Source organism: Strix aluco, chromosome 18, assembly GCF_031877795.1.
Source record: "Strix aluco isolate bStrAlu1 chromosome 18, bStrAlu1.hap1, whole genome shotgun sequence".
Taxonomy (NCBI): domain Eukaryota; kingdom Metazoa; phylum Chordata; class Aves; order Strigiformes; family Strigidae; genus Strix; species Strix aluco.
Genome location: NC_133948.1, coordinates 3,503,621 through 3,518,178, shown reverse-complemented (window position 1 = coordinate 3,518,178; position 14,558 = coordinate 3,503,621). Strand labels below are relative to the sequence as shown.

At 40.7% G+C, this 14,558-nt stretch overlaps 1 protein-coding gene and 1 long non-coding RNA gene across 5 annotated transcripts in view; one reads left to right on the top strand and one right to left on the bottom strand.

Annotated features, from left to right (window-relative positions):
• Positions 1 to 10,693, bottom strand: part of IFT81 (intraflagellar transport 81) — a 45,938-nt gene extending 35,245 nt beyond the window's left edge. For 2 of the 4 annotated variants that reach the window (XR_012625605.1, XM_074843807.1), the window contains exons 1-8: positions 10,605 to 10,693; positions 10,077 to 10,241; positions 9,164 to 9,267; positions 8,348 to 8,528; positions 5,334 to 5,423; positions 4,195 to 4,260; positions 3,766 to 3,876; positions 2,431 to 2,515 (exon numbers count right to left, since the gene is read on the bottom strand). Coding sequence is in view for 3 of the 4 variants with exons in the window: in XM_074843807.1 (XP_074699908.1) it covers positions 2,431 to 2,515; positions 3,766 to 3,876; positions 4,195 to 4,260; positions 5,334 to 5,423; positions 8,348 to 8,528; positions 9,164 to 9,267; positions 10,077 to 10,220 (781 nt within the window). In the remaining variant the exon portion in view is untranslated. Of the gene's footprint in view, positions 1 to 2,430; positions 2,516 to 3,765; positions 3,877 to 4,194; positions 4,261 to 5,333; positions 5,424 to 8,347; positions 8,529 to 8,699; positions 8,774 to 9,163; positions 9,268 to 10,076; positions 10,242 to 10,326; positions 10,567 to 10,604 lie in introns of those variants that run through there. The other 2 variants (XM_074843808.1, XM_074843809.1) reach the window with 2 other exon arrangements.
• Positions 10,694 to 10,844: 151 nt separating this feature from the next.
• LOC141931656 (uncharacterized) lies at positions 10,845 to 14,110 on the top strand. Its single transcript, XR_012625636.1, has 2 exons — positions 10,845 to 11,308; positions 13,726 to 14,110. It is a non-coding gene; the product is annotated as an uncharacterized LOC141931656 (long non-coding RNA).
• Positions 14,111 to 14,558: the final 448 nt, after the last annotated feature.

Genomic DNA, 14,558 nt, shown 5'->3' with positions numbered 1-14,558 from the left:
CTGCATGTTAATGATACTCATGAATACGCGCTAGTTGCATTACTTAAAGAGTTCCTTTACATTTCTTTATCCTAAATTAATTGTAAGATGAAGTAATCAAAGCAGTTTGCACCCGTAAGACAAACAAAAATGCTTCCACTCACTAACAACTTTTATCATTTTAACTTGCTCTGGAAATAAAAACACCTGAAGTATTAAAAATAGAAGAAAATTATTTTAAAAGGAAAGTAACTTCCAGTGAAAATCCACACCTACCAACCAGCCGTTGAATTGTCAGCATACAAGCTCTACTGATACGAGTAGGCAGCTGAGGTACCAAACTGTAGCCAAAGGGAATTTTTAAAATAAAATAAATTGTGCTAACTGTAGACCAACAAAGCTTTTAAAATAAATGGAATCCTATGCAGTGCACTGTGGTCACCTAATTTCAATTATTTAAAACACACAGTTGGCATTCTGTAACTGCTACTACAGGCAGTGTCTTTGTAACTACTATGGGGAAAAGCAATTACAAAGCTAAGGCCTGAAGTCTTTGTTTGGGCAAAATTTCAACACAAGTTTTCTTTAAGTAATGACTCCAAGTTTTTCTTCAGAACATCTAAACACTTTCTTTTCCCCTGCAAGCAGGACTCAAGATAAGGAAATTAAATGTTAACTTTATCTTTATTTTCATCTCAATGATTAAATGACACATTTACTGGCTTTTTATTATGTTACCTTTGCTTCTGTGAACTGAACTCATCAAGTTTCCATTGGCCTTAAAAAAAACCCAGGAACTGAAATAGAAATGTTGACACAGCTTTGCTGTATAAACTCTCCAATAGCTACTGCAAAAATGGAACAGTTATAAAATCCACTGCAGGTCCCTTCGAGTAAAGAAGACAGTTCAGATACTCTTTTAGTTCCATTTGTGGTTCAGCAGCTGATGAGCGTCGTAAAAAAATTAAAGTAAAATTACAAAGTAATGACAACACAATGTGGTGGTGACTGAAAAATATTCTCTAATTCAAAACAGCTGCCAAGGCAACAGGAATATTAAATGTACTTGGAAGAGCAGGACAATGACTTACTTTACTAAGTTTAAATCAATAAATAGTCAGATTCTATCATTTTAGAAGTAATTTATACATATAATAATCGTTCTATGGCTTTTTTTTTTTTTACCACAGCAAGTTAGAATGCAGCTGGAAAAGCCCTGTGAAAAGGACCATTCTGAGTCTTACACCTTCACACTACCTCATATACAGCAAAGTATTCCCCTATAAATCAATCCCAATGCCTGTATGAACAGCACATAAAACCTCTATCAATCCTGTGATGTGTTATTAACAACCAACTGCAAGAGAAAAACCAAAAGGGCTTAAGCGATTTGCCAAAGATCACATACATCTGAAACACTGAACCCTAAACTGACTCCCAGTTCTGTTGTCAAACTGCCAGGCTAATCCGCGTTACATTTCTTTCAAAGTGATTAAATCATCACAAACCTAGAGGCTGTCAAATTGTAGCCTTCGAGACAGCTAGTTATGTGCTTATCTAGTACCTGCAATTCCTTCCCACCTGCTCGTTTTATAAATGATCATAGAGTACTAACTTGCTCCACAAGTAGTATAATTTATTTTGCTGAGGTTATTTGCAGACTGAGATACCACTGAAAACGAGGAGAGGCAATCTCACTATATTAATACAACACAGCAACATACAACTCAAATGAGCTAGTTGTATAATGAGAACAAAGTATTTTCATATGTAAACAGATTTATTCATATATAAATAAGCTTCAATATATAGATATATCTCGTATATATACTTAGAAACATTATCACATATAAGGGTTTGTGTATATATATAATCCATGCTCAATTAAAAAAGCTTAATTAGGAAGTAGCTTTATTTTTGGTACCATACAAAACTACAACATAACTGCACTACAAAAAGAAACAGGCCTTAAAGCTTTTCAAACAAAGTATTTTATAGAAGGTAACTAGAAAAACAAGCCTACACTGAATAAAAACATAGCATTCAATGTATTTGTATGTACACTGAGAAAATTTTGAAGAAGCAGTATTTCACCAATGCCCAATTACAAATACAAAAGGCATAAAACCTTAGAAAAGACAAACTTCTGATTTAGTAAGAGGTTTCTGCTTTTTCCAACCGTCTGTAATTCCAACTGTTTCTTTCTTGCAGAGTATTATGGTTAGTATTCAAGTGTTTTAAGATTTTTAAAAAAGTGGACCTCAAAAATATGGCATCATCAGGCTTAGGATCTCCAGCATGTGCCTTTAGAACACGAGTTATTTCTTTCTTCAGATTCTCTTAAGTTCCCATATGCTTTTTGGCACTACAATATTACTGACAGCCATCCAGTTTTGATTTAATTTCTAACAGAGAAGCATAAACCCCCAGCTTTTATAGATTACTACTTACTTTCAGGTTTTGAATCCACTACTGCATGATGCATCTCTTTCAGCTGGAGCTGTGCTCTTTGTAGTCTCTGCTCTGCATGGAACAACTTTTGAGAGAGAATTGGACACACATAAGTACAATCCTTTGAAATGCATATTTAAACAACTAAAACAAAAGAGTATCAAAAAGAATCCCAAATATAAAAAATGGTAGCTGTAAGCATCTGGTGATTATCTGTTTCACAAGAGAATGTGCCAAAACAAATTTTCAACAATTGGCCTGGGTTTACTTGATATCCTCCAGTGTTAATTAAGGAAAGTATTCTTATACTCCCAAGTGATATTTTCTCTACGGCAGAAATTCATTAAACAATTTTCAACCAAAAATATGAGTGGCTTGAACATCAGAACAACAAAAAAAATAGCTAGAATCAGGATTGCAGCAGGTAACTACCCTTATACTGCAGTTCTTCACTGCAGCGGAGTTGTCACAGCAATCCACTGTCCAACTTGAGAGCGCACTGGAAAGCTTGTTGCCAAACACCCCCCTGTTCATTAGCATTTTTGTGATTTGGAGAGACGTGTACTAAGAACTGGAATTAGCTGGACATCGCATTCATTTTACTTGTGATCTCACTCAGGTTCAAGCAAAGACCCAACAGCTTGAAAGCCTACTGATACACATTAATTCCACATCCAGATACAGACTGCAATACTAGAAATCTCGGGGTTTTTTCCCCTTTTAATACAGTGTTGAAGGTCACGCTACAGAATTTGGTGAGATGATGTAACAGTATGGCACTGGATGTTATTAAAGTATCTGGTTTTGACAACATAGCTCAGGAATAAAACCTACCCTTATATTCAGATGTCAACTGCTTCCAGTGCTTCCTAGGACATCATCTTTGTCAAACTCAGGGAGCAAAATCCCAAGGTTGCTCCTGAAAACATATTCCCCCACCCAGTGAAAAGCCGAGGTACTCGCTGTGTTACTCAGACCCTGAAATCTTAGTGCAGATGCACAGAGATACAAATCAAACTAAGGAAAGATTTGCTCACTACCATAAATATAAAGAATTCTCTTTGAGTGCTACAACAGTAAGTCATGGAACATTTCCTGGGACTGGTAAATGATGATGTCAGAGGCAGCTGGAGCAGCCAAGTACCTTGAATGAGGTTTCAAAACTTGCAGGGTCAAGCCTCTTCCCTTAAAATGTACATAGATATTTTAAATGGGATTTAGTTTTCTGGTGTTGGGAGAAGCTCTGTACTGTTGTTCCTGATGTACTTTTCAAATGCATGATTCCCAAACAAATAACAACTATTTATTTTAACAGGTACGCTCCTATGTCAGTACCTGATTTTTTTGTTCTTGTTTCTGTTGAGCCAAAGACTCTTCTCTCTCTTTTTCTAAGCGAAGTTGTCTTGCTATTTCAAGCATTCGTTGATGATTTTGTACTGTCTCCACCTACAGCAAGTGGATAAATAGTGCATGTTACTGTCAGATAGTTGAGAAATACATTAAAGAGATCATATGTCTCACAAGCCCACTTAGCACTTCCTTTCCATACATGTTACTACTCAGAAATGACAGCAAAGTACTGGACTCAGAATTCTTAAAAGCTCTGGACTAACGCCTAGGGAGATTCCCTGTGGGTCAATTAGTTATTCGATTCCTTCCTAGACATACAGTACGTTTATCTTAATCCTTGTTTGCATTCCTAAATCAGAGTTGCAAGCCAAGGATTATGACACTGAAATGTAACAGCGTTACTTCTCTTATTACCCTCTTCTTAAGACGCTCTACTCTTTTGATGAGTTGATCTTTCTCCTCTTCCATTGCACTGATGTCCTAAAAAGCAGAAAAAAAAATAAAGAAGTGTTAATTTATTTACAATATAATATGGATTGGACTAAATTCTGTTCAAATAAACACGAAAATCAGAATTCTCTGAATACACTGAAGCGGTTATAATTTTATTGATCTATGATCAGAACATCCTGGATTTCACTCTCTCTTCTCTCTCTTACTTCCCCCACAGTTCCCACTCTCTTTATGCTAACATTCCTTCATCTGCATCCTTGAATATTAGTGTGAACATTTAAAAGAAAAGCAGGTGGATTTCTCTAAAATAAAGCCAAACAAACAGAAACAACCAAGCAAAAATCAGCATGAATTCAACATCTGATGCAGTCAAACATATGTTCTTAATGTTACCATCATTACCCACTTCCTGGCAGATAATTTTGCATGAAGTTGCATATGAGTGATGTTTGCTGCCACTTTTTGCATTAAAATTGTGTTAAAAGAAACACTTTCTAGTGCTAAAACACATATCCGATTATTATTCTCCTTTAATCTTATCTTACTACAGCAGGATTCCAGAGATTGATGGTTATGAGAGAAAGGGAAATAAATTCTCCAAATTTAGGCCTTATCTCAACATTTTCTTATCTTGTCCATATGTCTTACTGGAAAGCTGTACCGCGCTTAAATATTTTGCTGAAAGAGGGCAAATATCTTTACTTAACACCTTAGTCACACAGGATCACCATTTTTGTTGACTAAAGCTCTTAATTCATTCAACATCCTCTGAAATTATTACCCTATATCATTAAAGCAAAAGGCTTTGTATCAGTCTGCATTCACAGGAAAAGGAGTTCTAATATTGGAAAATCATGCTGAACAGTCTTGGCAGCCTTGCTTCCCAATCTGCTTCAGAAAGCTCAGTTCTAAGCACAAGCGAGGACTTTCTAATCTGTTTGCCAACAGAGAACAGTTTCAAAAAGGCAGCTTCAGTGCCTACCAGCTCTAACCTCTACAACTTATACACTGCAATGAATCCACAAAACCAACAAAAATAGAACTGACATTCAAAAAAAAACCTAAACAAAAGTTGAGTGATTTTGTCAGATTTTTTTTACCCTTCTTATTTCTGCAGTAGATAAACCAGATGTTTTGAGCTGCTCGCACTCCTTATGTAGGTTTTTAAATGCTTCCATCAGTTCTTCATACTATAAAATGAAATAAAAACCATGCAGAATGAGCTCTGTGTCTAAGGATTTTCAGATCAACATGTTGCTTTACTACTAAGACAGTAAATATAGAAACAGAAATATCATAAGAAGAAGAATTAAAGGCATTTTTTCATCACAAAAGCTTGTCAATTTATAAAGGAAAAATAAAAAAAAAATCACAGTGAATTATCTTCCATTTGAAGGTGCGCTAAGAAGTATCACAATTTCTTCACTGTTTTCACCTCTTCCCTTGTAATACATAGTGTATTTTCAAAACATGAAGGTAAGATGTTATCTGAAATATATTAACAAATTATTCTCTCTTACTACAAATCGGTGTATATCACATACATAAATTTATCAGCCCAAAAAGGAAGAGCTTGAGCTAACAACATGCTTGATCGAAGCAATGGGGCTTGAATTTATAGAGCACTGAGCTTCAATCCAGCAAAGCAGTCCAAGAACACACCTGACTTAACACGTAAGAAATAGTTTTGACACATTGCGTAATCATGCCCTCAGTATCTTACAGAGATTGATAGATGTAGTTCGGTAGTTAGAAAGAAGTAGACAGTGCGCTACTTCCACACCAGTACATTGCCCACCAGTAATCTTAAACTGAGAGGCAGTGTGAAAGTCTGTGTGGGTAGAGAAATAACAGGGGACAGAAAGAGTTTAGAAATATGGATAGGAAATAAATTTAGATTCAACTTGGAGAAATGCAAGCTGAGATGGAAGGAAAGATAATCTCCACAGAAACAGTCATTTAATGAGATGGAAAAATCTAAAAAGAGAATATCAAGTCATTTCTTACTTCCCGGAAAGAGCAATTGATATGAATGTTGAACACAAAATGGCAACAGCAAAGGCCAGCTCAAACAAAGGCATCATATCCCCGAGCAGTGAAGCAGCAATTCTATTCTATAAACCCCTGGGGAACCAGCATCTAGAATGCTCTGTTCATTCCTGGTCATTTCAATATCGGGCACACACTGACAAGCTGGAATGAATTCAAAAAAACAGCAATAAAATGGCTACTGAGAAGAAGATAAAATAATAGAGAAAGAGCTTGATTAAATGGCAAATGAGGGTATGCTAAGGTATGCACACACTGGACAACAAAGAATGAATTACAAAAAACTAGGAGTAGAAACGCAACTGGCCTGCATTATATCACTTATGCGTTATAGAAGTTAAATAACAAAATAGCAGGTAGTCTCTGAGCAACTGTGTTCATGATTGCTGATGTCCAACAGCTTTCCCTTGCGTGGATTCCCTACCTCTTTCAAAAGGGGAGTTCGGTAAATCTGTTCCTTATCGGGACACAAAATTTCAAGACTGGGGCAAGATTCAAACAAGGGCATAGCACAGTTTGCCAGACCATAACGAAGGGAAGGTTTCTCACTTTCACTGAATAAAAGCTGCAGCTACCCCATGTGCACCCAAAATAAGCAACACACTCAAATGACCAAAGAACACCCAGGTTCCTACAGTGGAAAAAAAAATTCCTGGCACCTGGGGGCAACTCACTGAAGACTGGACAGCGAGATTTACACCTGAAGTTGCTTACTACTTAAATTATATACTGCAGCCAACCGGATGTCTGAACCATAATGCGATTGGGAAGGTGGCAAGTATTCTGAGTATCTTGTTTCAATAATTTATAAAATTACATCTGAGCTCAATTCTAGACACCCATAAAACTTGAGCATGTTCTAAGATTTCCAAACTCTCATATTCAAAATGTTTCTCTTAAAAGACACTATTGCAGGCCTGTATATCTAAATAATTTAGGCTAAATTCTTTAATTCATTAGTACCTAAATATCTGCATTGTAATGTTAAATTACATTAAGGCAGTGCATTACCCCAGATTCTGTTTTGAATTAATCAGCAGGGTATTAGTTTAATAAGATGGCTATATTGCTGTAATCCCAAAAAGGAATACATTTTACATAATGGAAATAATGGACCTGGATATTTATACATATTAAGACTGTGACATACTGAAAAAACATACAATCTGCATTCCTTTCTCTCTTTGCTACTTCTGCTTGGTTATTCCAAGTTATAAATCCAATATTGTTAGTGGTAACAAAAAAATAAAAGGCTTAGTCAAGCTTCAGTCAGACTATACAGCTTTGCTGGTGCACAGTTAATAAATCGAGTTCTCTGTTACAAACATTCAAAACCACCATGATTTTGCAAGTCATTATACATAACAAAAGGCATAGAAAACTGGATAAAAATTAGGTAAATATGTACCTCAGATAATACAGATCTAAAAACATAACTTTGGCTCACTTTATCTACATTTCAAACCCACCCACTCTTGACTATCTAAAATCAACATTTAATGCTCACAAAAGAAGTGGGAACATAATGAGTAGGAATGTCAGTCCAGGAAAAAGACATTTTTTACTTATTCACAAAAAAATAAATGGTTGAAGCAGAAGTGGGATAAAGCTAATACAAATATTAGGTGCTAAATACTATACAATCAATTGATAATTAGGAGACATTGGCTTTTGGTCGGAACATTTGCCGGACTAGTTTGAAGTGGTGATTTATAAAGTTAAAAATATCCATGTCATAGTTCAAAAGGGAAAAAAAAAGGTGTTTAAAAATTAAAAACAAAAATCTGTTTTGGCCAACATGGCTCTGAACATTATTTAGCACCCAGTACCTAACGGGCTTAAAAACTTTTAATTCAATGCTACTTATTAATAGACACTTTCAGGGTTACTGGAAGAAAGGTGGTCAAGACATATTTCTTATTACAAATTTTTGCTCACCCTTGATTCCAACATGCTATTAAAGCTCACTTGAACATGTATTTCAACATAACTCCCCGATTCATTTATCCCTCTTCCTACTGGCAATTAATTAATGTAAAATGTTGGCAGTCATGAAAAATGGTACCTGTTTGTTGATGTCAGCCACAGTGTCATCCTGTAGGAACTCTGCTGGCACTTCCAATTTTACCAAGAAACGTGCCAGGTAAGCTCTTTTCTTGAGCTCATTGGTCCTCTGAAGAAGCCAATGTAATACAGGATGAATTACGGGTTTGCTTCCAGTCACTAACCCTTGACGAAATGCACTCCTATACAAAAACAACAAAAAGAAAATACCAATAAATCTCAAAGAACACTGGCTTGAAACACACAATTTGCAGTATTTTGACATTCCCTCTCCACTTGCCTAATGATTTTCTTAATGCTGTTAAAAGAAAAAACACTCGTGATGCCAGTTTGCTATTTATGACCCCAATTACCTTGAGACAGATAAAAACCCCATAACACATCGAAAGGCTAAAGCCAGCAACAATGACTCTTCCTTTTCAGCGATATTCTTCGGGAATAAAGGCAATGTGGGAAGAGTGGGGGTTTTCTGGGTTATAACCTGGCGCAGGAGGGTGCAATCCAGCCTCGGGCGGCTGGTCTGAGGGATGGGGAAGGGACCGACCCTTCCAGTCGTGCGGCACCCTCTCCTGGCTGGCTCCGCAATAGCAGCTGCTGCAGCAGGGCCCGAGGGCAGCCTACACCCGCGGGAGCCTTCTGCCGGCAGCCCCTACACCATTACTCTATAGGGACAAGGGAGCAGCTCTCTGCAAGGCGTTAAACATACCCCACTGGGATGCTGGAGGTCAAAAATACATGCAACTACTGAATTCAAGGTCGTTACCGCATCAGCTGTAAAAGATGTTTTACTGTGATGTGTAGACAAAAAGATACTTACAAGTCTGATATACTTCCTGGAGGTTTGTATTTAAGGATACCAAGAAGACTCAACATTCTTTTAGCTGTTTGTTCCGGCAGCTCCTCTCTAATGTCAACAGCATGCTAAATAGTTTTAAAAAAATAAAATTAATTAACCACTGTTTGTCCAAGTCATGTTAATTAACTAGCAACACTAATAGAATTACTTTATCCATTTATCACATGATTATGTCACTGAAGTGAGATGCTTCACACATAACATCCTTTTTATCATCAAACTTCCATTCTCTTCTAACGAATTTTTCTCCAACATGTGTATTCAGGTAAATTTATTCTCAGTATACATTCTCCCTGCTCATGGGACCTCATCTATGCAGACAAACTGATTACTTCCACCAAGGAAGTCAGATATCCCTGCACAGCAAGGTACACATATCTGCATCCCAGATGTATGAACAATCCCTTCCGATCTTACACACGTTTTTGGTAGCCTCAAAGGAGAGGGATTCAATATGTATTGCATCAGATAAATCATGAGGTTCAGTTCTTGATCAGTTCTTGCCCTGTGTATGTGTGCAAGACAACCTGACCTTTGACTTAACAACAGAGCGGTTGTCAGTAGGAACCAAGTTAAGATCTGTATCCTGATTCCTAAGGAAAAATATAGTCATCAGTCTCTGGGGGACAGGGATCCAGGGTCCCTGGCCCAAGAAACATTTCCTGGTTTGCCAAAACCACACAGATGTATAGACAGAAAGGATTCTTGCCAGGTGCATTTATTTCCGGGAAGATTCATACAAGCTATTTTGGTAAACCAAACATGCCACAAGATTATACACAGCCAGACCTGAAGAAAAGCAAATTTCTGTGTCAAGCCCATTTAAGATGTTTGCAATTATTTGGAGGAAAGCACCTCCAATTGCTTTCCTTACCTTTGGGTCAATCTCCCCCAGAACATCATTGAGCAGCTGCAACAGCTGCATTGACTCTAAGGAGTCAAATGTGATTAAATTGTAGTTCTTCCTGAAGGGCTCCTGATTGAGCTTCTCAACAATGAACTGGATTTGCTCACTCATGATCGTGTCCTGGAAAAACCTCTGCAGAAAAGACAGAACAGATGTCACGAGGCCTCGGCAGGGAGAGGGAGCTGGGGGCTGCCGGGAGGGCGGCTGAAGGCACCACCTCAGCGAGGTCCACAGCAGCCCAGAGGCGGTGAGCTGGCACCGGGCTCGGCGGGGCCCAGCCCGGCCGCCCCCTCAGCCCCGGTGGGGGCACCCCGCGGCCTACGGAGGAAGGTCCGGCCCCTCACAGAAGCCAGCGGGGGGAGGCGACCAGGCCGCTACCGCCAGCCGGGCCCGTCGGGGGCCACCCCCGCTCGAGGCGCAGCGCCCTGAGGCGACGGGGCAGCCCCGTCCTTCGCCCCCCCCGCCCGGGCCCTCCCGCGCGCGCCTCCCGGTTACCCTGGTAACGGTTGCCAGGCCAGGGCGATGGCGTCACTTCCGACGCTACCGCGCCCTTCTGCCAACGCGCGCGAGCGGCTGGAAAGGGGCCCAGGCGAGGAGGTGTCCGCGCATGCGCAGAGCGGCGGCGGGGCGGGGCGGGGCGGGGCGGGGCGGGGCGGGGGCGGTCTGTGGGGAGGAGCGGCCGCCCCGGCGGGACGGGACGGGACGGGACGGGACGGGACGGGACGGGACGGGACGGGACGGGTTGTCCCGGTGGAAGGCCGATCCCTGCCCTCTCCTCGCTTGTTTCGCTGCCCTCGCAGCCGGCTGGGGCCTCAGAGGAGACAACGCGGAGTAGGCCGCACCGGGAGGCCTTCCCGCCGCGCCTCACTGCCAGCCCGGCGGGGCGCTGGGAAGCTCAGTCTCTCCCCATCCCGCCCCGAATTGGGCAGGAATTGAGTTTTTTATCCCCAGCTCCTGACTGGGGAGGGCAGCTGGTGGCGATGCCACAGCAGCAGGCCCTGCCAGGCGGCGTGGTGTGAGGCGGCAGGGGTAGGGGCAGCACCATCGCTGGGCACCGGGAGGGTTGAGCTGCTCTGGCCTGTGGGAAGCACGGCTGTGGTCGCTGGAGGTGACGCTGGGGCGTACGCTCTGTAGGCCAAGTCTCTCGTGGGGCTTCTTCACAGCACAAGTGCTCTTGTTGCAAGGAACGGCAGAAATAGGTTTGAGATTCACTTTTTAAAGTATATACTTAGCTTTGCAGTTTCTTAAGAGGGAGGCTGTTGTCGCATGTGTAGGAGATGTACAAACAGATTGATGCAGTTACCCAATTAAGATTTCTGGCAGTCTTTGACAGCATAAAGAGATGTAAAGTGTGGCTGATGTACATATCAGGTGAATGGTTACTTCATTTCTTTGAAATGGAAAAATGCACAGAGGATCCTTGTGAAGCAGGAATGCCACTCCTGTGCCCAGGCTTCATTAGGGGCAAATGGCAAATTCATGTCCCCTGGGTTGAACATCAGTTGTCAGCGTGCCTCAAAGTAGCCATAAATATGTACTGCTAGCTATGCTAAATCTGAAACAAGGACAGGAGCTTCAAAAATACCAGACAAATCAAAGATAGACTATATATTAAAGTTAAACTTGTTGATGAAACGGGTATCTCTCAATCTGCAAGTTATGTGTTGCAGATCCTTCAAACCCCATGCTTAGGCCTTAAATAGATGGATTTTGGAGCCCCTGCTATTGCAATTAGCTTCTTGGATAGTCTTAGAATCCCACGTGAGTCCACAGATGATGGATTAAAATATGCAGTGAGTCATATTAAATTGGTGCCAATTGAAATGCACAGGTTGTAAATCACTGCAGAATTTGACTCAGTAAATAGCAATCGTAAATGTAATACTTTGCAATTCTAAGCACTGTGTCTATCTTAGGTTACCTCCTTTTTTCTTTCAGAGGAACAGAAAACACTTCATAAAATACTAATTTGCTGGTCTTCACAGAAAGCCTGAAAAGTGACACTGCATTGGTGTCCTAGCTTTTAACTGGCTAAACTAAGTTCCAGAGGGGATGGATGGGTTGCTTGTGATTGTGCGTGAAAGCTGTGGTAGAGCCAGGAACATAATCCAAGTCTCCTGACTCTTGGATTTGAACTTTAAAACCAGATCATGTTTCCTTTGTGCTTTCAGTCTGTATACTGACCTTTAGGAATCGTATTTACCTACAAGTTCACAGAAGAGATCTACTTTCTCTTGACGTGCTTTTCTGGTATCAATTACGCTTTTCTTCTGATGAGTATTTTGAGCCTATAGAATACACAGAGAGAGCAAATGGAAACAGTATTTCCTGTGGAGATGTTGGGGGCCAGATCTGCTCCCCGCAGACCACATGAATAGGTAATAGGAAGTGGTGGATGTGGGTCCACCACTTAATGCTAGAGAAACACTTTCTGAAAGTACTGATACACATCTTTTCTTCAGACCTTGGTGCAGAGGAGAGAGTGATTGTGCCCACAGTGCTGAGGATGGAGAGGGATCTGTGCTGGGTGCAGTGGGAGGGTGCTGCTCTGAGATTCTCCTTTACATGAGACTATTTCAGTCCCCACACCTTCCAAGAAGCAAAGGACCATTCCCCTCTTCTCATGTCTCTATAATGTTAAAGAGGCAACAGATAAAGAACAGGAAAGATGTCTGAAAACTTTAGAAAATGCCAAGATAATAAGGGAAAAAGATGGTGAGATTGTTTCACTCTGTTGTGGTGGAAACCCATAAAGTCTGATTGTTCTGACTCTTGGGGAAGGCCTCTGACCAGATGTTAGAACTGGACTGGCTGAGCTCTGGCTTGCTGGCCTGTTTGAAAGCTCAACTGATTGAAGGCAAGAGCAAAATCTTACATCACAGCCCAGTTCTATGGGACTTCCCAACTTGGGGAAAGTGTCGGGGATCCTGTGTCGTCCTTAAAGTATGTTTTCATGATCCTTTCTTCCAACAGTTTTGTGTAACTTGTATGTGCAGTCCAAAGTAGCCATACTGCTACTCCAGGCTGCCCACCTGCTGCTTGATATTTACAGTCTGTAGTGGTGTCTGAATTTGCAAACTTACTGCTTAAACAATTAAGGTTTAGCTCAGTGTCTTGACCTCTGTATCGCAACAGAATCTTCACAGCCATAAAAGAGATGATAGCTTTCAGTGCAGCCTTAGGTAGATATTACAGAAAGCAGATGAGATATTTGTTTGATGTTTAACTTGTCTTAAGTTAGCTTAGTTGGGGTGAGGTGGTATGTGGACCAAGTCTCACAGAATCAAAGGCCAGTGTTCACATATATTTGTTGTATAATTCTGGGGGCATTTTCCAAATTCCCAAGTTAGTTTGCATGGAGAGTGATAGAGAGTTTCAAGCAGTTTCCTAATGACATGAGAGTTATAATAACAGTTCAGCCCTATAGTTCCATCCAGTTCTCTGCACAGGGCTTATGTTATGTTGCTTGGGAAAGGCTTATGGAAGCTGCTTATTGAAAAGGCAGAGGCAACGGGCAGAAGAAAGAGAATGGAGCCTGTAAATAAACTATCCAGAGCTCTTTAGATCTGCAGGCATGGCTTCATTACTCCCTCCTGACTTTCTCCTCCCTTTATAGCTACTGCTGTGTGGATGACTGCTGTGCAAAACTGTGAGAGAGCTCGACCATAGAGGCCAGCAAATCAGAGTGGAACGAAACCTGAGCAAATCAAAATCGTGCTCCACGGGCGAAGAGAGATCACCTTATATGGGAACATCATGGGCAAGAAGATGAATACGTCCGGCTGAGCTGCTGAGGTCAGATCCCAAACAGATGGAAGACGTTAATGTGAAAACAAGAGCATTTAGGAAGAGAAGACAACACTTACTTCTGCTCCGCTTATGCAATCTGAGCCCTCCTGTTTGGCTGTTTTATTATAAATATTGTGTTATGTGTATGTACACATAGGTCTGACTGTCTTATATTAAAAATCAATTTCTTTGTGGCTATTCTAGCACCTAAATGCATCAGTGATCTGTTTCTGGTTCCAACTTGCAGCTTTTTCAGTTGTTATTATGTAGCAGGATTTTGCTTGCTGAAGTGTCCCTAATGCCAACCATAGCAGTATGGACTGTGGTCAGCAAAAGCTTAAGGAGTGATCACTGATGTCTCAAAAAATTAAGCCTGTTTGTGCAGAATGTAACTTGTTCCTATGTGCTAAAGCATTTAAGGTAATACTGACAGCCAAGAAGCCTGTCTGGTTCTGAATGTTTTGTCATGACTACAGCCGTAGGTAGCATCTGAGGGGATTTAAAATACCAAAGGAATGGACGAAAAACATCAAGCTTCTTGTCTTTCAGACTCTTGAGCTTGAGATTTACAAGTCCCCACCTTGACAGCTCCGCATCTTTAGGGCTCTACCTCCTGTGTTTACAGTGTCAGATGGTGGCTTCACACCTGCTCCTTGACCC